The 25,282-nt window shown below is 43.1% G+C and overlaps 1 protein-coding gene across 1 annotated transcript; it reads left to right on the top strand.

The window, feature by feature from the left end:
• Positions 1-1,602: 1,602 nt before the first annotated feature.
• SLC16A4 (solute carrier family 16 member 4) lies at positions 1,603-24,630 on the top strand. Its single transcript, XM_077765621.1, has 8 exons — positions 1,603-1,689; positions 7,312-7,444; positions 8,257-8,400; positions 8,568-8,729; positions 10,115-10,636; positions 13,658-13,869; positions 15,082-15,175; positions 24,506-24,630. Exons 1-8 carry the CDS (start codon positions 1,603-1,605, stop codon positions 24,628-24,630), a joined length of 1,479 nt encoding a protein of 492 aa, XP_077621747.1.
• The last annotated feature ends 652 nt before the right edge of the window (positions 24,631-25,282 follow it).

Genomic DNA, 25,282 nt, shown 5'->3' with positions numbered 1-25,282 from the left:
TCCTTATCCCACCCCTGGCCTGCTCACATCCCACATGTGCTGGTACCCGACTGTTCTTTCTAGAAAGCAGCAGCCTGCCTGCCAACCCGATAGTGGGAAACCAAGAAAGCTGTGTCCCTTCCTCCCCTTGATTACACACACACACACACACACACACACACACACATATTTTTTACTTAAGCTTTTGTGAGAAAATAGCAGACTCTACGATACTTCTCACCTGAGTTCTTTCTAGCCGGCACCTCCTAAGGCCAAAAACATTTTCTCGCAGAACCGTAAGATCACCATCACACTAGAGATTTATTTTAAGTTTATGTATTTATTTTGAGAGAGAGAGAAAGCACGGGAAGGGGAGAGGCAGAGAGAGGGGGAGAGAGAGAATCCCAAGCAGGCTCGTCAGCACAGAGCCTGATGCGGAGCTTGATCTCACGGTTCATGAGATCAGGACCGGAGTCAAAACCAAGAGTCAGACCTTAAGGGACTGAACCAACCAGGTGCCTCTCATACCCAAGAGATTTAACCTTGTCTACTGTAAAGTCCATAAACAAGTGACCTCCCAAACTCCTTTCTGGACTTTTTTCTGGTCCAGGATTCATTCTAGGAACAGTCACTGCAGTTTGTTGTCATGTCTATTTAGTCCCTTAGAATATTTTCTTTTCAGCGACTGCTTTGTAAAGGGGAATTCCTAGACTGAGGCTACTCCTCCTTATTTCTCTAAAGAGGACCAGAGAAGGGGCGCCTGGGTGGCTCAGTCAGTTAAGCTTCCGACTTCGGCTCAGGTCATGATCTCACGGTTCGTGGGTTCGAGCCCCACATCGGGCTCTGTGCTGACAGCCAGCTCAGAGCCTGCTTCGGATTCTGTGTCCCCTTCTCTCTCTGACCCTCCTCTGCTCACACTCTCTCTCTCTCAGAAATAAAACATTACTTGGAGAGGAGAGGAGAGGAGAGGAGAGGAGAGGAGAGGAGAGGAGAGGAAAGGAGAGGAAAGGAAAGGAAGAAAGAAAGACCAGAGAAGAGCCCAGAGCTTCCCCTAGGATGTGGCTTGCAGAACACGGGGAAGGACACAGAGGACAGTCGCTGTGAGCGGGCCAGCCTCCAATCAGTGAGGTCAACCTTTGCACATAACTCCTTTGCAATTCCTCCCTGAAATAAACTGAGTGGGGGAAGAAGAGACGTGACTTTGATGTCCCTCAAATAGCAGCCTTTCATTAGCTTTTTCTCACCCCTCCCATTGTTCTGCCTTGATTGTGATTATAGAATAAACGGGGATATAGAGATATTATACTCAGGTAGATTGGTAGGTAACTAAGGACATATCCCAAGAGAACTGTCAGATCCATCTGAACTTGCCAGGTGAAACTAGGCAGCAGGCTTCCAGAAAGATCTCCAAAGATGGTACAAAGCCCTGCTTGCATTTGAGGTTGAGATCAGGGACTTTATACGCAATTTAGAAATGAGGAAATCATCTAATTTTTAAAGGGGAGGGTTAAAAAAAAAGTATAAGTGGCTTTGTATCGTGGAGAAAAATAAAGTCGAAAGGTTTAGATCAGTTTCTTGTCAATTGAATCAACTATCTTGGATCTGTCCCACAGACCAGCTGTCATGCTGCAGAGGGCAGGGAAGGCCCGGCCTTACACCAAACCCCTGGATGGAGGCTGGGGATGGATGATTACATTTCATTTCTTCCTGGTAAGAATTTACTTTCCCCCTTCGAGACAGCTCTTGGGAGAAAGGCTCAGAGCGAAGCTAGGAACAGCCACTAGCTGTCAAAGTCAGCCGCCCACACTGAACCCAGAAGGTTGAAAACAGTCCCCTTGAGTGAAGGCTGCAGTGTTCCCCTTCAGTCTCCTCCTTGCTACCAACCTGAAACACACAGGACACCCTAGCCACCATCCACAGCTCTGCCCGGACATCTAAGCACCCTGGAAGCAGCACTGCGAGGTGCCAAAAAGTGCTACTGGGGTGGGTTCCCAGCGCAGCCCAGCACACACGTGGCAGCAGCCTCCTTCTCTCCTAGGGGATGGGGACATTTCCTCCGTTCCACCTGCTGTCTGCTTCCCAACCCATCCCCCCAACCATAACTTAAGCTAGAATTAGGCCCAATGTATATTTGTTTTTATGTGTATTTTGATTGAGAGAGCATGCGTGCACGCACGTTCGAATGCATGCGGGGGAGGGGCAAAGAGTGAAAGAACCCCAAGCAGGCTCTGCGCTGTCAGCACAGAGCCCGATGTACGGCTCCATCTCACGGGAGCCATGAGATCATGTATGACCTGGGCTGAAATCAAGTCGGATACTTAACCAATGGAGCCCCCCAGGGGCCCCCCAGTTTACTTCTGGTATGTCTGGAAAAGGAGAAGATGTAGATTCTGAAACTGGAGCTTGATTTAATTCCTTCATCTGTAAGCAACTGGACTAGGCACTCCATTAAAAAAAATTTTTTTTAAACGTTTATTTATTTGAGAGAGACAGACACACATAGCATGAGAGGGAGGGAGTCACAGAATCCAAAGCAGGCTCTAGGCTCTGAGCTGTCAGCACAGAGCCCGACGCGGGGCTCAAACACATGAACCGTGAGATCATGAGCTGAGCTGGAGCTGGCCGCTCAACAGACTGAGCCAGCCAGGCGCCCCGACACTCCACTTTTTAATTAACTTCTTTCCCTCATCCTCCCAGAAGCTCTTCAGGTTGTTGTGAGACTGACGATCTCATTCTGGAATACAGGTGAGCCCCGTTCCAGCTGTGCCCCAAACAAGCCTGTGACAGAGGTGCTAACTCCACAGTTCCTCTAAGTGCTCCCAAATTAGTTACCTTTCAGATGTACTCACAGAGGTACCCTCCCCTCCTGCCCCGCTCCCCTGCTGGGCCCTACTGGAGGCTCACAGAGACGGGAGTGGGGTCCTGGTGCCCACTAACAATGCTGCAGACACAACGCGGGAACTAAGAACTCCATAAGCAGCACGACGGGAAAACATCAGGCTTCCTCCTCAGTGACAGTGACAGGGGAAAGTCGGGGCACAGGTCCTCAGGCAGAAGTTACAAGGAATATAGGCCTCCTAACCAGATGACTATTTGTTAAACATAAGCTTCATTACCAAAGAATGTTGATTCTTCCCCCCCCCCCCCCGCCCCGGAAATGTTACTAATAAGGAAATGAAGGATGTCCCAGTGGGAGAGCCCTCCCTGTGGCTGGGCCACCTCCCCAATCGCGGGCTTTGCAGAACTGGTATTGCCCGAGAGGGTGTCCAGATCTCCCACCTTTCTCCCCACACGGGTAAGACGGATGGAGGACTGAGGGACACACTTAGGAATTAACCAGGTGACGAACAGAGATCGGAGAGATGAGCAGGGGCCTTGTAGGGCATATTAAAAACACTGTTGCTGTTGTTTTTATCTTGAAGCTCCTTGAAGCTGAGGAGCTAATGTAGAAAAGCAGGGGAATGATGGGGTGAGATGTGCCTTTCAGGAAAATGGCGCTGCCTGCAGGGTGGATGATGATTGGTGGGGGACCGGCCTGGAAGCAGGGAGAGCCACTGGAATGACGCTGTAATAACCCAGGTGAGGGAAAAAAGACCTTAAATTAAGGCAACAGCAATGAGGATGGACAAGCTACAGATCCGTGCAAGACTGAGGAGACAGACTGAGCAGACTTGGATGGCCACTGAACGTCAGGGAGAGAGGGAGTCCGGGAGTCCTGGGCCGGAGGCCTGGCCAACTTGGGAGGACGACGGGTGTCATTCACTGGGCTGGAGGACGCGAGGGAAGAGCACGTGAGGATGCCCGCATCGCTCCATCCCGGACAGCCTGACGGAGCTGTGACGTAACCACTGACGTGTTGGGCGGCCCAGGTGCATGCGGAGCACGGGGTCTGCACATGGAAATCTGGGAGTCATCGGCATGTGCGGCCCGACTTGTGCCATCGGGCAGGGGGTGCAAAATGGCCAGGGACGGGGAGAAGAGTAACTTGGCAGAAGCCTGGGGAAAATTGAGGTTAGAGGCTGGGCAGAGAGTAGCCCACAGAGGAAAGTGAGCAGCAGTGGGAGAAGCGGCATTGCTGAAGCAAAGGCAGGAAGGTTGGGGAGGGGAGAGTGATGAACAGGTGCTGTGAGGTCAGATGCCAGAAAGGTCGGTGACAAGGAAGCCTCTGGTAGCCTCGCTAAGAGTCGGTAGTCAGTGGCGGGTGGTGAGGAAGTGGAGACAGCCTAGCAGACTCTTCTCTGAAGTCTGTGCAGGCCAGGAAGGAAGCGCTGGGTGAGAACAGAGACAGACCCAGGGCAGAAGGAAGTGGTTATTCAACAATAATTACCCAGTCATTGCCGACAAAGCCTGATACTCTCTATCCAAAAGGGGCCACCGTGGTCGATCCAGTCCCCTTTCCCAATACAATAGTCTAGTCAGAGTGATCTGGCGAAGGGGCTCTCACTGTGTGTGGGGTGCTCTTAAAGATACAAAGAAAATGAGGGGGCTGGGTCAGTCATGGGAGAATTTCTAGGGGCTTTTATTTGGGGGCAAGCCCATTCACAATGTCTGAGGTGGACTCTGGGCCAGGCCTGAAACCCACCTGACCCTGGTCAAGTGCCTGGGATGAAGTAATAAAGAAGTAGAATATAGACTTCTCTACCCTGCTCAGATAATTAAGGGAAAATCCAGACCTTGGGAAAATGAGTTTTGAGATTGGAGTCAACATAGAAACANAATGCACACGCAAAGGCTGTGTCCTTGGCTTTCCTGACACAGTGGAAACGCAGAGCCAGTTATCAGAGACAAATCCTATCCACCCACTGCTGCTATGCCCACACATCAAGGAGAGACCAGAGAGGGCCGCACGCTGTGGACCCCAGCACAGAACCCATGTCCACAGAAAAAGAGGAAGGGTCTTTTACAGAATGATGCCTCACTGTGATGTTCCTCTCTCCGCACCACTCTGCATTTCGAACTGAGAAGTCTGTGCCTCCCGAGGTCTGCTCTGTTCTCTAGCCTCATTTCCTTTTTTTTTTTTTTTTATGTTTTATTTATTTCTAGGAGAGAGAGAGAGACAGCGTGAGCAGGGGAGGGTCAGAGAGAGAGGGAGTCACAGACTGAAACAGGCTCCAGGCTCTGAGCTGGCAGTCAGCACAGAGCCCGACGCGGGGCCTGAACCCACGAACCGCGAGATCATGACCTAAGTGAAAGTCGGACGCTTAACCGACTAAGCCACCCAGGCGCCCCTCTAGCCTCATTTCCTGATGGAAGCACCTTTGAGGAATATTAGGATTACAAACTGCCTGAATGAGGGCCTGATCAAATGTCTTTGTCACTGGTGAAGGTACAGCCCAGGTGTCCCTGGCATCGTTTACTCTGAATATGGAAGATTTTGTGGCTACTACCAAATCAAAATGGGAAAAATGCACTAAGGGACTGCCTTCTCACCATGCCCAACTTTTGCAACACAACCTTGGAACACTACCAATTCTTAGTTCCTTAGTCCACACAAGAAATAATAGTAGTCTGAAACAAGAGTCGAGTGAAGGGGATGGAGGGGCAAGGCCTCGAATACTTGGCACGTACTGGCCGAGGCAAAGAGATGCCTTACTAAGGAGGCAGGTCTCTGACTTGGGTGAGTGAGTGGATGATACCAATAAAAACAGCAGGCGTGGGATAAGGGAAAGAAGACTTTAGTTTTGGATGAGTTGATGTGGGCTAGATACAGCTGTTATGCAAGATAACAAAATCACAGTTAACAGCTTGGGTATTAAAAGCTATAAAGTACCTGAATTTTCTCAATCTCCAGTTCTCTGAGCAAGGTTACATTTCCTTTCTCTCCCCTTTACAAAACGGGAAGCTTAACTCTGTGAGGTAGTTTGCCCAAGGTCGCGGCTCTAACTGGAAGTGGAGCCAGGATTGAGGCCAATGCAGGCTGACTGCAGAACAGTACTCACAACTACTGCATCCTATGTGGGTGGTGACCGAAACCCTGAGCGACTGGTCTACGGAGTGGGCACAAAGTGAGATGAGGACACAGCGACAAGGGGTGATACCTGCCACATGGACAGAGCTAAGTGGAATTAGGGAAAGGAAACCCAGAGTCTGTGGTTCTTAAGTGATGTATGGCCAGGCTGAAAGCAGACAAAGTGGCCTTGAAAAGCCAAGGCCACTGAAAAAAAGGCCCTGGCTGGGGAAGCCACCCAATCCCCTTTCAAGCCCCATCCCTCCACCCCTGCTCTTCACTGCCCCACAAGCTAATCAGAATTCTCAGAAACAAATGTTAATAGGCCACAGAAAGAAAACTTGACCCCAAAGGAACATCCTCCTAGTGAAAGGAAGAAGGGTGGTGTGGGCAAGAAGCGTTAAGGAGAGACAAAAGAAAAGGATGGGGCATATGACCAACCATAAGATGACCCTTTGACCTGTTAACCCTTGCTGCTCTGGCATAAATTCGTAGTGTTCCTTTCCACTCTCAAGTTTCTATTTCGATGATAAAGTATACGGTCACCCTATTTATCAAGTGAGGAAGGGTATTCGGTTTAAGCACAGTTAAAGCAAAGCTAATGTAAGAACTGATGGGAACAATTCTTCATCTTTTGGACCAATGTGCTTCTCTCACAAAGGTAACTGTAATTAACAGTCTTTAACAGATGCTATCTTTTTTTAAAGCTTTTATTTCTTTAAGTAATCTCTACATCCAATATGGGGTTCAAATGACCCCGAGATCAAGAGTCACCCGCTCTTCCAGCTGAGCCAGCCAGGTGCCCCAAACAGATGCTATTCTAATAGGACAGTCTAGCGGTTGGTCTGGAGTCAGTTTATCTGGCTTCAAATCTCACCTCCAGCATCCCTATCTCGAGCAACTTTTAATCTCTCCAAAAAACCATTTATTCCATAGCCCTGTAATGAGGATTAAATGAGATGCTTTCGGGGCGCCTGGGTGGATCAGTTGGTTAAGCACCTGACTTCGGCTCAGGTCTTGATCTCACAATTCGTGGGTTCATGCCCCGCGTCGGGCTCTGTGCTGACAGATAGCTCAGAGCCTGGAGCCTGTCTTTGGATTCTGTATCTCCCTCTCTCTCTGACCCTCCCCTGCTTGTGCTCTCTCTCCCTCTCAAAAATAAATAAAACATAAAAAAAAAAATTAGATGAGATGCTTTTGTGTAAAGTAATTAGACAATCCAAGGGGATGGCCACCCCACAAAACACAATAAAATGTATAATGAGGAACCCTTAATTTGGTGGGTCCTGGTGAGCGGGGGCTAGGGGTGGGGTCATAAACATGAGCAGCCGTGACCTTCTCTGTAATGGCTCACTCATACCACACTCCGGTCTGCTTTGATTTAGGTGAATGTGTTTGTGATGGGGATGATCAAGACGTTTGCAATTTTCTTTGTGGTTTTGCAAGAAGAATTTGAAAGCAGCTCCGAACAAACTGGCTGGATTGGATTCATCATGTCATCAATTAGTTATTCTGGAGGTATAAAGCTGGCAATAAGCTTGCCGTGCAAGGAAAAGAACCACAAAGGGCAATTCAAGGAAGACTAACTGGTCAGTCATTTAAGATTGAAGCTTGTGAAAAGTCAGGTTCCCTAACAGGCAAAACTGAGAAAAGTTAAGGGCTTGCAGTGTTTAGCCTCTACTTGATTTGGTAAAATCAGAAAAATTAAGATTAAGAAAGCTGAAGAAATCAACTATTTACTTCCATGACTCAATTTTCCATGCCTTGTTTCTTTCCACAGTGCCTTAACATTGGTTCAGTGAGCCAGTCTCTCTGGGAAATCAGGCTGTAAAGTTCTGAGCCCATCACCTAGGCACACTCAGAAAAACAGAGACCCAATGTCTCTTCCTTTGCTTCTATCTGGGGTTAAAACATGGCAGAGTAGATTAATGACTGAACCCTGTTCTAGCCCCGTCACTAGATGCAATCTCATTTTGTGTTACTGTTGTTAGGTTTCATTAATTTAAGTAATCTCTACACCCAACAGAGGGCTCAAATTCACCATCCTGAAATTGGGCCGCATGCTCTTCTGAATAGGCCACTCAGGTGCCCCTCATTTTGTGGCTTTTGAAGGCATTTTCAAACCTGCCGATTTACAATTCTCTTTAAAACAACTCTTCTTCCAAAAAGCAAAACAGAAATATTAAGAAACCCAATACGGACATCTTTCTAAAGGATACACAATACTCCCAAGTCCTTTTCCTTCAGTTGCTCACGTAAATCGTGCATCAGAGGGAATGCCAAAGCACTTACCTCGTATTTGCCGTTCTTCCTTTTTCCCTTTTTCCGAGGTCTCCTGGGTGCCATTATTTGTGACATAACTGGAGAGAAGACTGTCTCCCTTCTTGGGGCTCTCCTTATTACTGGTGGATATCTGATCAGCAGCTGGGCTACCAGCATTCGCTTTCTTTGTGTGACTATGGGACTTTTACCTGGTGAGTCCGTTGTAAAAATAAGACTATAGAAGATGGAACTAGGAACCTTCCCCTTTACGGTCCCATCCATGGGCCCAAAAGGCCTCCTTCTACTACCTCAGGTCTGGGAGAATAGCTCATCTGGTAACAAGCCACTTATGTGACTCCAAGCTATTGTTTTTTTTTAGGTTTGGGTGCGGCTTTCTTGTACCAAACAGCTGCTGCGGCAACTACCAAATACTTCAAAAAACGATTGGCTTTTTCTACAGCTATTGCCCGTTCTGGGACGGGACTAACATTTCTGTTTGCGCCTTTTGTAAAAGTCCTGATAGATCTATATGACTGGACAGGTGAGCCATTCTGTTTCTAAACTATCAACTCTGCAAGCTTTAATGTGTAGCTTCCCGCCCCCCCCACCCCCCCACTCTGATGAGTGCAAGAGAAGGATTTTTGAGCCGGGGAGGAAACAGGCATGATTTCTAGACGCGCTCCTCCTCTTCCTTCGAGAACACATGGTGGAGGAGGTGCTGAACTACTTGCAGGCTCTGCCATCTGTCAAGAGCCACTCCCAGTTCACCAAACGGTTCATGTCCGCGGGGATGGAGTGCCCTCTGTGCAGCTGGGGAGACACCTCGCAGGCAAAGGGATACCCCTGGGCACCTGAGGATTCCCTCCTCCTCCTCTTCTTTCACTAGGAAAGCATTCTCTTTATACATTTTCCCTTAAGAAAAATAAATCTGCATTTAAAAATTCCTCCCCCTCCAACTCACCAATAGACCCCCCCAAAAAAGTGGGTAAAAAGAGCATTATGTTCCTTAACAATCTTTTATACAGAGTCAATGATAAAGTTTTCACAAACACACACCATTTCACTCCATAGTTTTCTGTGTCTAAGCTAAAACATTTGGATTAAAATCACCTTAAAGTACTGGAGAAAGAGATGTATATGTACGTGTGTTAAGTACACACGTAGGAATATAAAAGCCTATTTTTACATGCAGAGCGTTCTGGTTGACTCTTTCCTTTCCCAAGTGAAAAACCACAGTAGCCTCATAGTAAGTACACAGAAAGAGCTGGCACATCCCTAAGGCAGGATAGCTGAACTGACAGCCAATTCCATCCCTGGAAGCACGAGACTTAGCCCGCAGCTTTGCTCAGGCCATGCTGACACCAAGCAACTGCTCGCTGCCAAGGTGAGACTGGCATCTGTCTTCTTTCAAGGAAATTAAAAAAGTCATGAGATGAAAGGCTTGCCCCCTCTTTTAAGGCAGCTTACGAATGACTCTCATCATCTAATTCTAGAATTCCGTATTCACAGTCCCTAAATCTATATCCCCGCTTCAGGCGATCTTGAATCCCTACTTAAAACACACTGTAATTCTCTAACATTTCAAATATTCACCCCCCGCCCCATGCTCCCCACCCAAACCTATTCTTTTCTCCTCTTACACAAATAACACTCTCTCTTTCCATGCATCTCCTGGTGCAGCTTTCTGGTTTTCTATGTTCAAAGGATGCCCTGTTTTCACAAGGACACAGTGGTGTGCAGGGCTAAAAATGAAGTCAACAGATTTGGATACTTTAGTTAAATTTAGGAGACAAAGTAGCGTTTTCAGGAATTATTACACGACTGAATACATTTAGTGGCGTGGCAGGGTCCCTTCTGAGCCTTAAGAACACAGTACTGTGAAACGAGAGGGGCGATTTTTAACTTCTCTCTCTCTCCCCTGTTTAGGTGCCCTTATACTCTTTGGAGCACTCATGATGAATCTGGTGCCTTCCAGTATGCTCTTAAGACCCATCCACATTGCAAGCGAGGAGAATTGTGATGTTAAAAACAGAGGTAGCTGCTTGTCTACAAGTCACCCAGGGGCAGTGTGTGTGACAGAAATGCCATCCTGCAACGAGACACAAGAGGCCACCATCATCAGTGACAGCGCTCTGCAGAAGGCCGGACAACCTGGTACAAATTTAATAGTCTCGCAAAATAAAAACACAGAGCTCAACAATGAGCCTGATGGAAACAGTGCATTCCTAATAACTGATGAAGAACGCTATGAGAAAGAGGCCATTTCATGGAGCCGTAAGCAAAAACTCTTTGACATTTCCCCTCTAAAAAACCCCTTCTTCTACATATTTACCTGGTCTTTTCTCCTCAGTCAGTTGGCATATTTCATCCCTACTTTTCACCTGGTAGCCAGAGCCAGAACACTGGGGATTGACCTCATGGATGCCACCTTCCTCGTTTCAGTAGCTGGTAAGAAAGCATTACTTTAACCTCAAACTCAAAAGGAACTTAATTTTACAGTTAAGACAATTTTTACAGAATTTACAATTTTACAGAAAGACTATTTTTTAAAAAGGAGTTGTGGGAGGGCCAGGAAAAAGGAAGTCTTTGGAGGCTGATGGGAACAGCAGGCATACCCCTCCCCAGACCTGTCACTGTACCTTGCACACAACGCTCTACACCAGACAGTGGCCCCCAGGCAAGGGCTGTTCATTTTCCTTTATTAATTTTTTTTTAAATTTGAGTGGGTTTACAATTTATTTTTAATGTTTACTTTTCAGAGACAGACAATGTGAGCTGGGGAGGGGCAGAGAGGGAGACACAGAACCAGAAGCAGGCTCCAGGCTCTGAGCTGTCAGCACAGAGCCCAATGTGGGGCTCACACGCACAAACCGTGAGATCATGACCTGACCTAAACTCAGACACCTAACTGACTGAGCCATCCAGGCGCCCACATTAAATAATTGTTGAATACTTGGCTTTAAAAAGCTGATGCTCAGTGGCAACAGCCACTTCAGGAAGCAGGAAAACCAAAGAAAACCAGGAAGCATAGGACAAAGGTTGAAAAGCGTTGCTGGAGCTAGACTTCCTAGGTCCAGGTGTTTGCTCTATATTTCCTACCTTGTACAACCGTCAGCAAGTTATTCGTGTTCTCTGCGTCTCAATTTCCTCATCTGTAATATAGTGAAAATAGTACCTATCTTCATAAGGTTATCAGGATTGAACGAGCAATGCATGTAGAATTTAGAATAGTTCCTGGCCCATCATAAGCATTCAATAATGTTCTGTTAGTATGTGTAGCTAAGAATTTTTTCCCTTGAACTCACAGTAAGACAGATAAATATGCCTGTTAAGGATATTCATTAATGGACATTAATGGATATTTAAAATAAATTCGAGAGGGGTGCCTGGGTGGTTCAGTTGGTTGAGCATCCAACTTCAGCTTCGGTCATGGTCTCACGGTTCATGGGTTCAAGCCCCACACTGGGCTATGCGCTGCCGTGCAGAGCCTGCTGGGGATTCTCCCCCTCCCACTCATGCTCTCTGTGTCGCTCAAAATAAATAAACTTTAAAACAATTTTTTAAATGTTTATTTCTGAGAGAGAGAGAGAGAGAGAGAGGCAGCGTGAGCAGGGGAGGGTCAGAGAGAAAGGGAGACACAAAATTGGCAGCAGGCTCCAGGCTGAGTTGTCAGCACAGAGCCCGACGCAGGACTCGAACCCACAAACCATGAGATCATGACCTGAGCCAAAGTCGACTGAGCCACCCAGGTGCCCCTAAAACAATTTTAAATAAATGTGAATGTTAAGTTAAAAATGAAAACAATTGGGGCGCCTGGGTAGCTCAGTCGGTTAAGTGACCAACCTGGGAGCTCAGGTCATGATCTCAGTTTGAGTCCCGTTTTGAGCTCTGTGCTGACAGCTCAGAGCCTAAAACCTGTTTCAGGTTCTCTGTCTCCTCTCTCTCTCTGCCTGACCCGCACTCACACTCTGTCTCTCTCAAAAATAAACATTAAAAAACCCCAAACAATCATTTTAGCTGTGTATTTATAAAAACGTAAGGAAACAAAATGCTTTATTGAAGAAATATGGGTCCTCTCAAAGGACAAAACAGGGAGCCTAAGAAAAATAAAAGGGATGGGGTGCTTGGGTGGTTCAGTCGGTTAAGCGTCCGACTTAGGCTCAGGTCATGATCTCACAGTTTGTGAGTTCGAGCCCCATGTCAGGCTCTGTGCTGCCAGCTCAGAGCCTGGAGCCTGTCTTTGGATTCTATGTCTCCCTCTCTCTCTGAGTCTCCCCTGCTCATGCTGTCTCTATCTCTCTCAAAAATAAATAAAACATTAAAAAATTTTTTTAATAATAAAAAAAAAAGAAAATTTAAAGGGATGACATGGAACTGTACTGTTCTAAATATCTGGAAGTTCTAAGTAGCTCAATATTAACGTTTCTCCTGCGAATTTCTTGAAAAGACTGCTTCCCAAGTCCTTACAAAACTGACCGTACCCCATTTCCAATTGCAAAAATACCTCACTTTGGTTGACTAAAGCTTGTGTACACAAGAAAAAAGATACAAAGCTGAACTGCTTTTTTTTTCACTAAAATGTCTGGTAGTCATCAATTTAGATCAGTTTAGGGCTATGCAATGGGCCCCAAGAACCTCATATGGAGTTTCTGTAAAAACAGAAATGGAATAGTAGGATGCATTTTCTGTCCCACTCCCTTTTTGTAGAGCAATTTATGTCTAAAACCATAGGAAGAATTACAAGTACAAAACAACTGTAGCTTATGCTACTCTCAGAATCATTAACTGCTACATTAGCTTGTAATTAATAAAAAATAAGAATCTTCTATTATGATACTGAATGCAAAATGTGGTTCTTAAATTTTATTCAAGATACACCATAGTTCCAATGTTCAAAATGACCACGCATTTCCAGATCTCCTACGGACTTCCAAATTAACATAATAACCTTTGGAGGAGGACTTAATTACCAAACCCTCATACACACTCATAATAAAGAGTCCCAACATCTATTTTTTTTTTCAACGTAAGACTTTATTATTTATGGTCTCCAGTCTTCCACCATATGACTTCCCCAGCACACTGACCAAAGGGTCTACGAGTCTTTTAGACAACTCACTCCCTCACTCGCAGGACCTCTTTGAGGAAGGCCTCCTGAGCAAATGGTCCTCTGTAACCAGGGATTCCGTTAGGAGGTCCAAGCTTCCCAAACGCGGTCAGAAAAAAACACCCGAGGGGTTTTCTACAAAACTCTGAAGGGGCCTTTCTGGTATTTTATTAGCTGTATTTGGAGCAGGTAAATAAATGACAGAATCCACTAACAGACACGAGACCATTTTTTTCTCATAAGGTCCTAGCCTCAGGACGAAGCCATATTACTTAGGAAAGGAGGTCCCATGTGGCTACACTTTTCAAAGGGGCTAGGCAAACGGAATCAGGATTTCATAAGGTCTTTCAATATTGTTCCAGGCATCACTGAGACTGTCAGTCCAATAATCACTGGATGGGTTGCTGATCAGGCCTGGATCAAGAAGTATCATTACTACAAGTCTTACCTCATCCTCTGTGGCATCACTAACCTGCTTGCTCCTCTGGCCACCACATTTCCACTACTTATGACCTACACTGTCTTCTTTGCCGTCTTTGCTGGTGGTTACCTGGCAATGATACTTCCTGTACTGGTGAGCAGACACACTCATTAACACTGTTAAAGCACTTAGACAAAGAAAGGATTCATGATAACCTCCCCAAAGAGAATACGTATTTTGTATTAATTTTATAATTAAAAAAAAAAATCCTTTTCCAGGCTGCAGAAACCCTGTAGCTAGCTATATCCTGCCCAGTTACTCATCTTACCTTTGGGGGAGAACTACCTACATGGGACAAAAAAGAAGAAAGCAAAATAAGGATCAGCAGGATTCCACTTTGCTTCTCAGTCTCCCAGAATGTTAGGGCTGTGTTACTGCTTTCCTTCAGCTCTAGAAATCTCATTGGCTCCTTCTAAGACACCATCTTCAAGAGTTCCCGGAGAAAAACATGGGACTTTCTTGGGGGCACCTGGATGGCCCAGTCGGTCAGGCGTCCAACTTCGGCTCAGGTCATGATCTCACCATGGGGGTTCGTCAGGCTCTGTGCTGAAAGCTTAGAGCCTGGAGCCTGCTTCAGATTCTGTGTCTCCCTTTCTCTGCTCCTTCCCCACTCTCTATTTCTCTCTCTCAAAAATGAATGAATGTTAAAAAAAAAAAAAAAAAAATTGAAAGGGAAAAACATGGGGCTTCCTGACCAGTGTGACTTCTTTCTTGTTGAGAAAAGTTCTGTGTACTTTAACAGGGACATTGTTTAACCACTCTCTACTTTTACTTCAAGCTGACTTAAAGTCCTGGACCCAAAAGGAACTGAAATAACTGGGATCTTCTTGGGATCCCATGGATTCTTCTCAGAACCACAGAATCCCTGGGAAACTTCTGGCCTGGTATCAATATTAACATAAGGACTGTAGGATATTATAGTTATCCAAGAGCCAAACTTTCTAAAGCTGAAGTCAACCTAGGAAAACTGACTTCCTACAAACCAATGGCTGGTACTTAGGCACAGGTGGATTCAGGAATACCATTGTCCACTCAGAATATAAATACCATTTCCTTACGGAGAAGAGCTGTGAGAGTCAGGAAATAATGGTGCACCTGAGTCGCCTCAAAGATCACAATGAAAACACTGCCTGCCCAGCACAATGACTCTTCCCTGTTTGCCTCAGCTCTTCTATAATGTCCAGGCAAAAAGCCATCCAAGTCACCTTGGAAGTTAACTGTTCATAGCATTTGTCCCTTTGCAGCCATAGGTCTCCACAGAATTTCACCCTCAATATGGCTAACACTGGATTCTCATCCCCACAGGTTGATTTGTCTGGAACTTCTAGAGTACACGGTTTCTTGGGACTTGTTGCTTTCTTTGCTGGGATGGTTATCCTTTCTGGACCACCTATAGCAGGTAACAGCTTAGCAATATTCTGAGCAAACTTCAATAGCAATGAAAGAAAATGCTGACCCAAAATGGTAACATGCAACGACAAATATCAGGTTAAAAAACTGATGACATCTCTGCTGTTCCTATACTAACTCTCACACTCCGTCACCAATCCAGAAGGATCTGAGGATTAATTCAACAGATAAGAACAGATTAATTCAACAGCTTCTGACATTATCTTGGAAGTCTTAGGGCAAAGATTGTGTGTTAAGTTTACCTGCCTGGGGAGCCAATCCAGAGTTTTAGAAGATTCTCAAAGACCTATGATGCCCTAAACAAACAAACAAACCACTAGCATCTTCTATCTGAGCAGGAGTCAATACGGAGCTTGAAGGCGGCAAGCCTGCCCCCTTAGCCCTTCAGATGTACCATACATACAGCTGTCCAGGGCTTCTCAGAGGGATTTTCCAAGAGGGATGATGGAGACCCTTCATATTTGATCTGTACCGAAGGCAGGAGGATACTTGGCCTACAGGCCAGCATCTCTGTGGAGAGGCTGTGGTGGGGCCACTGGTGAATACTAAATGCAAGTACAGGAAAAATTGGGGGAGTTCTGATGATTGAGGTTAAAGACTGAAGTATTATTTTATATGCACTTTTAACCTAAACGGACATTTTGTCCACTGCTTGCTGAACATCTAATCCAAGATTACCAAGAGACTACTCAGAAATATTTCTAGGGAACAGACTTAAACTTTAGTATTTCACGTACTACAGGGTCTCAATATGTTTAAATGTACAAATTACTGTAACATTTCCAATCATCCACAAATAGGAATTCAGCTTCCTTTTACTTCCTTCAGTCCTAAAGTGAAATAGAAAAAAAAGATACGATCCTGCCTTTGTTTTTTTTAAAAACAAAGTTTTATAATGATATTATTTAGGTTTGCACCTAAACGTTAAGACCTAGAATAGGCATATATCAGAAGGAAAAAAATAATATTAATAACAAAAATTATTAATGGAAGAAAAAAACACCATTAGGTTCAATTTAGGTGTACCTAAAGGAAAAATTTATACAAATATATACCCAACTCTTATTTGCATTTATGAGCACACCTCTGCCCATGTGGTCTCGGTCAGTGTACCTCACATCTGGAAGGCAAGCTAGAATGTTAAAGTCAGGCCCAGAACTCTGACGTCAGGACCAGTAACAGGGACTAAACACCAGAGATGTCTAGCACAGTGGCTCTATGGCTAGCGCGCAGGTCAGCAAACTAGGAAAAAATGAAGCTCAAACACAGCTCGCCAATGCACGTTTTTCAGTCTTGATTCTTCTTCACTGGACATCTCAGTGATGCCTTAAAACTTTCCAAGCCTATTAGGTCCCAAGTATAGGGAGGTGACAAATACCAGGGCACAGAGTATCTTACTCAAATGATAAAGGCATCTAACATGTTTAGAGATTTCATGTTTTATATGTTTTTGTACACATCTTAAAATGTTTAAAGACTTCAGTATATGACGCGGCACCTGGGTGGCTCAGCCAGTTAAGCATCCAACTTCAGCTCAGGATCTCACGGTTCATGAGCTGAAGCCCTGCATCAGGCTCTCTGCTGTCAGCATGGAGGCCACTTTCGATGCTCTGTCCCCCGCTCTCTCTGCCCCAACCCCTGCTTGCTCTCTCTCTCAAAAATAAACATAAAAAAATTTCAATACAGGAGAAGACAAGGCAAGTTTTGTGAGGATTATTACTTGAAAGGGAAAAGTTACAGATGTGTGTGTGGGTCTTGAAATCAATTTGGTCATGACCTTTAAAATTTTTTTAATGAAAAAGAACAGACTACAACAGAACAGATTAAAAAACTGTGCATCACTTTATTTTAAACTTTTAGTACACACACACACACACACACACACACACACACATCATATAAAATGCAGGTGATGTAAAACACATTTCTTACTATCAAGGAGTCAAAAAAAAAAAATTACAAGCCTTTTATTACCCAATGTCCATTAATACCCTAGCACTATATGTGAGTAAAAGGACAGCTCATGAAAGAATTTTTGCCCACAAATTCAGAAATTATTTAGGCAATTATAAATTTTATAAGTTCTACAAAATAGTCAAAGAAATTGATTAAGGCTGTGCTGATAGCTTATACACAGATTTTAAGTGTGGGAGTTGCTCACAGTATCTTAAACAAGACTATTATATAATTAATACAAAATCCAGTTAAATTTCCTTCTTTGTAACATGATCTCTCACTGACTACGCTATGCTAAGCATCTTGTTAAAGGGAGAAACTTCAGTTGAGTCTTTATTCCTGTAAGTCATTCCTCTGTGAAACGACAGAGGATTTTACAAAAGCCGTTAGACTTGTTCCTCACTTCTGAGTCCAGCAGCAAGGACCAAAGAAACAGAAATGCTGATTTACAGTCATTCAGGTCTCAACAAGTGTGGGCAGTTACATTATTGTTTGCAGCTTTAACTAAATCATCAGAAGGGTTACTGGTTATAAAGTATTAAATTCTCGACCAGACTTAGATTTTCAGAACTGTAGGAGATTCTCATTTTGTACTTACCTATATCTGTTATTATCAAATTGCAAAAGTTGAAATTCCTATAAAAGATTACAGTTATTTTAAAATTAGAAATCTAGCAAACAGTAAAACTTTCCGCAATAACCCTTAGCCAAAACACTAGTTAAAAACTGTTAACATCGACTGTATGAACAATATTTTCTCCCTCCAACATGGAAATGAAAAAAAAGGTCCTACAGAGCATATTTTAATAATTTAAGGAAAGAAAAAAAAGCGTAAGAAACCCACAGAAATCATGAGTTAAAAAAATATTTTTAAAAAATGTAAATAAAGCATACAGGCAAGAAAACTATTTACAGACCTTTAGTAACTCTGAAGATGGTAAGAAACGTAGTAGCTACAAAATTCATACCACCTCCAATGAAAATAACTGATAGGGACTGAAATGGATGAAAGTTAAAAATTACTCCCCACATACACACCATTTCTTCCACCCCACAGCCCCTCCCATTCCTTTCTAATACTCAGGGACAAATTCAATGTTAGTTTAATAATATGATCTGCTTCAGACTAGGACAGTATTAGGATTGTTAGCTTTCCCTGACCTTCGGTGGTCAACAGTCCTAAGTACGGGCCAACTGTCATTGCTCATCCAAACCCAACTATTATTTGCTGGTAAATGGCATCCAGAACTACAAGCTGGTGCAGATGGAAGTTTTTGGAAGGCTGTGGAAAAATAAAAAGTACTGGTATTTTTAAACCTTACTGTATTTCTAGTAGATCCCGGTTAACAAAAATCAACCTGCAAAAGGCAATATAAATACAAAGATCATACACTGAGCAAAGATAATTATATTCTCCAACATAGAAGTAGGAATGTGAAATTTCTAATCTTGTCTCCAAGGCATTGGACTTGTGAGCTCAAAAATGCTAAAGGCTCAGTTTCACTTAAAAATAAAACCACCAGGGCCCATATTAGCCACCTATAAAATAAAACTGAATGCAGTTCCCTTCTCTTCCACATAACGCCCCCCCACTGCCACCTGATGAATGCCTATATTATGCTAATATATGTATTTTTATATATTTAAACCAATCACAGATATCTGAAAACTCCCTTAAAACACCATAAATAATTATTTGATTACCGTTTAGTATTCGTTCAATAATTATCAAGCAACTTTATTACCACAGCCTTCTCCTAGCTGCTATGGGGAACACAAAGAAGACAAAAATTCTCTTGGGGTGCCTGGTTGGCTCAGCAGATAGAGCGTGCGACCTCTGATCTCAGGGTTGTAGGTCTGAGCCCCATATTGGGTGCAGAGATTACTTAAAAATAAAATCTTAAAAAAATTAAAAAATAAAAACAAAAACAAACAAAAAGCTATTCTCTCTCTTTTTTTAAATGGTTTATTTATTTCTAGGGGGGAGAGAGAGAGAGAGAGAGACAGCGTGAGCAGGGGAGGGTCAGAGAGAGAGGGAGTCACAGACTGAAACAGGCTCCAGGCTCTGAGCTGGCAGTCAGCACAGAGCCCGACGCGGGGCTCGAACCCACGAACCATGAGATCATGACCTAAGTGAAAGTCGGACGCTTAACCGACTAAGCCACCCAGGTGCCCCAAAAAGCTATTCTCTTAATGTTCTTCCACAACATATAGGGTCATGGTATAGCAATCACTCTGTCATATATACCTCCAGAACTTAATACTCAGGGCAAGAGTCTAGAACCTCTAAAACTAAGATTTATTAGAATATATATTCTTTTTCGACTTCATCAATTGAAAATTTGCTTAAGTCACTATAACTTACAGTGAAAATTAGTTAACTCTGTTTTCTTACCTTTAAATGAAGACATCCTGAGCTGTGTTATAATAAAAATGACCTTAACAAAATGCTGAAGCTTCACTCAATTAAGTAGTATTTCACCACTGATTTTTTTCAACACATCCAAAGAAAGTCATGTCTAATGCCAAACGGCTATAAGTTGGTTAGACCCCAGAGTCAGTTAACATTAAGTGGCTCCTAAAGGAGAGTACATTTCTCTTTTGAGAATGACTGCACTTTTTGATCTGCTGTTATCAACCTCACACCTCATTAGAAAGACCATGGAGAGCAACTGGTTATTTTACACTAACTCTTTACCTGTATTTTCTAGGAGTAGACAATGGCTAAAATGGAACTTCATCCATCTAAGCTTGTCTCTGTGCCATTAACAACACATAAAAATTCATTTCCTCGTGAAATGTCACTTCCTATTTCTAGCCTATCCTCATTTCAGATATAATATGAAACAAATGTCCCACCTGTTCCTTTTTTTTTTTTAATGTTTTTTATTTATTATTGAGACAGAGAGAGACAGAGCATGACTGGGAGAGGGGCAGAGAGAGAGGGAGACACAGAATCTGAAACAGGCTCCAGGCTCTGAGCTGTCAGCACAGAGCCCGACGCAGGGCTGAACCCATGAACTGCGAGATCATGGCCTGAGCCAAAGTTGGACGCTTAACCGACTAAGCCACCCAGGCGCCCCATCTACCTGTTCCTTACTCCACCTTTTATCAACCATGCCCTCTACAGTTTTATCATCTTAACCCACCAGTTGAAAATTTCTCTATGGCCTGAAATCTTATTTGGAAAACAAATAAAATGACTCCACTTTTTGATCTGCTGTAAACCCACTCTGGAGGTTAGGGTAGGTGGGGACAAGTAAGAAGACAGAACAAAGTTCTCTGTCCTCTAAACCCAGAGAACTAGATTATACCCTGAAGAAGCAAAAGAAAATAATGTAAATCATTATTTATTCAGTGATTATTTTCCTCACAAACAATAAAGTCCCAAAGAATAGTACTCAGATTCAGTACTCCTAAGTTTGACAAATCCCAACAAAAACATCACAAATAAATTCCAAATAGCTCATTACTCTGGCTAAAAAGAGGGGAAGGGTGGGGTAGTCTTTCCTTCACAAATATATTCCTTTACAAGGTCAAAAAAGAAAAAGAAAAAGAAAAAATCAAACTTCAAAAATCCTAACACAGAGCATAATTATTTTAATGAAACGCACAGCATAGAGCAAATACTTTTAAGTATTCCCAGTAAATCTTATTGCAAACTTCTATCATGGGGCCTTTAGAGAGCTCCTGTCTTAGAAGGCAGTGAGGTTTAAATTTGCTAACCCATGTTTCCCAAGACATGTCCCAAACCCATGTTTCCCATCATGGCACACAGAGATAACACACCTTAAGTAAAATGACAAGGATGCCGCCAGTGACTCCAGTCTGCCCAGAGATGACAAAAGATCATTGTCTCTGTACATCTTGGAAGTCTGCCACTAGGCAGCAGCCCAACAGCCAGAAGCTCTGGTTCCAAAACCTTCGAGTCACTTATGGAACTCTCAACCACTAATTTGAACTAGCATCAAGGAACTTGGGAATTAAGGGCCTTCTGGGTGTATTTCAAGTTTTAACAAGATGACCAATAATAAACTTACAATAGTAATCCTAATAAAGAGGATTAATAACTCAGCTCACCAAACAAGTTCTGAGATATCAGAGGTACTTTTTAGACAGGATGGTAAACTCATTTTTAAACACGTATAGCTTTATCCATAAAATGATAAATAGTTTGAAAGTGTTGACACTAAAAAAATAAATTTACAACCCTCTATTAAATATCAAGTTTCATCCTGACTATAAAAAAACTAGTTTGCAGAACTATTAACGGAAGCTGAGCTCTACCTTCTTAGTTGCTTTAAATTATCCCAAGAAACACTGTTAGACATTCCTGCTTAAAATAAGGGTTATAGCCATAATCACAGGAAAATAATTTGGCCTACAATTTTATTGTGTGTAAGAATCAAAGGGGTGCCACCCATGATGAATTATGCTTAAGGAAAGCCAATGAATCTGCACGATTAACATGCATCTCAGGTGATTCTGAGGCAGGTAGACTGGAAACACTGAGGAAATGCTCACAGGGCACTTCTTGGGTCTCTGGCAGTCTGTACCAGCTGCCAGGGTAGCCCTCCTCAGAGTGCTGGCTACATACAGTAATACTCGGCGTGGAGTGTACACTGAGACGGACGCATACCCTCCTGGATTCTGGTTGTTATGCCATCTCATCTTTCCCTCTCATTCACAATGCTTTTGCTGTCCACAAAAGAACTCAGTCTTTTGAATTGTCAACTTACGTGTTACATTTAAAACAGACTATGATGGGTTCTGAACTAACTACCAACAGTTATTTATCTTTTTTAATTAATTAATTAATTAATTAATTAATTTAGAGAGGGGGAGGAGGGGCAGAGAGAGAGAATCTCAAGCAGGATCCATGCTGTCAGCACGAAGTTCAATGTGGGGTTCAATCCCAGGAACCACAATATCATGACCTGAGCAGAAATCAGGAGTCGGACACTTAACTGAGTTACCCAGGCACCCCAACATTCTGACTTTAAATGTATTTTTATATGTGAAATGAAAGGCTTATTACCAGCTTTCTGAGACTTATAAAGAAAACCACCATCACCATCCATTTTCACTATTTTTAGCTATGCTCTCCTGACTTTTTAGCAACACTATCCACTTCCTTGTCTACAAATCACTAGTCTTTTCCAGAGCATTACTTCTTTTTTTATTGTTTTAAAATTTTTTTGATGTTTTATTTATTTCTGAGAGAGAGAGAGGAGAGAGAGATACACAGCATGAGCAGGGGAGGGTCAGAGAGAGAGGGAGACACAGAATCCGAAGCAGGCTCCAGGCTCTGAGCTAGCTGTCAGAACACAGCCCAACACAGGGCTCGAACCCACGAACCATGAGATCATGACCTGAGCTGAAGCCGGATGCTTAACGACCTGAGCCCCCCAGGCACCCCAGAGCATTACTTCTAATACCCCCATCTTACACTCTGCAGGTTATGTATATAGTGATAAATCTGCTGTACGCATGGGGCTAAGCAAGAATGACAAGGCATAGGAAAGGATCCTGGTACTTTCTACACTTCCTCCTCCTTTGTAGAAATTTGAGCAGCTGGTCACCTACCTATCTATCTCTTAGATATCTAAAGGTCAATTACAACTAACATAATACAAGGACCTGTCCTTGTCCACTTCTCTCCACTCCTGCTTAACTCCAAGGAACATTTAAATGAGGTCAGCGATCCAACAAGAAAAATAGGAAAAAGCAAGCTAAAGTTAGCTGAGTTTAATAGGCTATAAAACATTCCATTCATTCATTGTATCAGTTAACAGGAAACACAAAGCTAATGAAGCAACCAAAAAACCTAAATTATCTATATCAAAATCAAATGAAAAAACAAAGAACAGGAGATAAAGACATATAAAATCAGACCAAAGAAAGAAGAGGGTATACACTACACATTCAGTGAGAAACCATGTTCCAAAATGAAAATCAGGGACGTCTGGCTGGCTCAGTTAGTAGAGCAGCCGACTCTCGATCTCAGGGCTGTGAGTTCAAGCCCCAAGTTGTGCATGGAGCCTACTTAAAATAATACGTAAGCCTCATGAGAGCAGGTATTTTCATCTGTTTTATTCATGGCATATAGCACAAAAGTTTCTTTGAATAAACGATCAGAATAATAGCTTTAACTTTTTAAGTTATTTTTTAGGATTAAAAGCCAATTTACAACTATAAATATAATATGCATAAAATATTTCAGAAAAGAAGTTCTCAGAGTGTGGCAGTGGATGCTCAGAGGTCCTGAGACCTTATTTAGGAAGGCTAGGAGGTCAACACTGTCATAACAATACTAACACATTATTTGCTTTTTCATAGGGCTGACTTTTACAACAATATTTAAAGGCCACACACAAACACTCTTTGCCACCATACACAGTTTTTAAGAAAAGTGTTTCGGGGTACCTGGGTGGCTCAGTCAATTTCGGCTCAGGTCATGATCTCATGGTTCGTGAGTTTGAGCCCCACGTTGGGCTCTGCACTGGCAGTGCGAAGCTGCTTGAGATTCTTTCTCTCCCCCTTTCTATGCCCCTCCCCTGCTCATGCACATGCATGCTCTCTCTCTCTCTCTCTCAAAATAAATAAACAAACATTAAAATAAAAAGAATTTTAAAAAAGGAAAGTGTTTCATTTAAAAAGTTCTGGTATGTGCCATCAGCCAAATGATTTTGTGGATCCACACATTCTTGATTAAAAGAGAATTTTAATTTCAGGGGGACTTAGAGCCATCATTTAACCCACTTGACTAAGTAGTCACTTCCTTTTCACATGCTCTCACAGTCTCCTGAATCTTTCCTTCACAGCCCTTATAGCACGTGTAACTCATGTGGTTAATACCCAACTCCCCACTAAACTGTACAGTCTGAGAGCACGAACCACGTCCATTTGGGCTAATTATCATTAACTTCTTCAACAACTGTTGGGAACATAGTAATTACTGAAATGTTTGTTCAGTGAGGAAAGAACTATAATTAATTCTCGTACTTTTTTCTTTGGGAAACAGTAGTGATTCACAATAATTTTCTTTGTAAGAACAGTCACCTTCTAGTAAGATTCATCATAAAATCAAATTGTAGGCATCCCTAATTTTCCCCAATTTCCACTAAAAGACAAGATAAGTTCTGGCTCCACAATGGCTTTCTTCCCACAGGGTCAGGGCACTAACTCAGGTGAACAGATTTAACTTCATAAACAGAAAATGAGACCAGGCAAGCAGCCTGACCTTCTGATGGGTCATGATACATACAAGTACAGGCGTCTCCTTCCCTCAACAAACAATACTGGCTAAGAATTACTAACTGAAAGGTTTGCTTCACTAACAGAGATCATTCCTTCCTTTCAGGCTTTTTATATGATTACACACAGACCTACACCGGCTCCTTCTACTTCTCTGGCATATGCTATCTCCTCTCTTCGGTCTCCTTTTTCTTTGTACCATTGGCTGAGAGGTGGACAAACAGATCCTGAACAGGAAGAAAAAGGACTGCAATCAAGCAAAACAAAAATCTAAACTAAGAAGTCACTGGAAACAAAAGTTTGGAAGTAAACAGTTTCCAGGGCGCCTGGGTGGCTCAGTTGGTTAAGCATCCAACTTTGGCTCAGGTCACGATCTCGCAGGTTGTGGGTTCCAGCCCTATATCGGGCTCTGTGCTGATAGCTCAGAGCCCAGAGCTTGCTTCAGACTGTTTGTATCTCTGTCTCTCTTCTGCTCACGCTCTCTGTCTCTCTCTCAAAACAAATAAATAAACATTTAAAAAAAAAAAAGTCCATATGGAAAAATTATTTTACAAAAAGTTTCCTCATTTATAAAATGAGAAGGCAAACATGATACTTTTTAAGGTTTCCTTTTGCTTCAGCATTCTGAGCAATGTCGAAATGATAGTAAGAAGAGTAATAGCTACCTAAATTACGTCCTTTGTTAGTATTTAATCACACAGGCTAAAATCTTCATCAGTTAAAACAACTATCTTACGTATTAAATAAAAATCAGAAGGTACTGTAATACTAAATTGACCGAACTCTCAACCGTGCCATGGTAAATTCAGTCACTAAAATACGTGAAGATGAAAAACGATTCTTTGAATGAAAAACAATTCTTGAATGAATATTAAAACCTTGT

Source organism: Crocuta crocuta, unplaced genomic scaffold (genome assembly GCF_008692635.1).
Source record: "Crocuta crocuta isolate KB4526 unplaced genomic scaffold, BGI_CrCroc_1.0 scaffold274, whole genome shotgun sequence".
NCBI classification, from domain to species: domain Eukaryota; kingdom Metazoa; phylum Chordata; class Mammalia; order Carnivora; family Hyaenidae; genus Crocuta; species Crocuta crocuta.
Note: the sequence above shows the minus strand (reverse complement) of the source record. Positions and strands in the feature narration are given on the sequence as shown.

Bases quoted from the DNA above. Each gene is read 5' to 3' on its own strand.
- SLC16A4 (XM_077765621.1), top strand. From the start codon at position 1,603: ATGCTGCAGAGGGCAGGGAAGGCCCGGCCTTACACCAAACCCCTGGAT. The intron at 1,690-7,311 runs GTAAGAATTTAC...GCTTTGATTTAG, and splicing joins TTACATTTCATTTCTTCCTG to GTGAATGTGTTTGTGATGGG. The intron at 7,445-8,256 runs GTATAAAGCTGG...CCTTTTTCCGAG, and splicing joins ATCAATTAGTTATTCTGGAG to GTCTCCTGGGTGCCATTATT.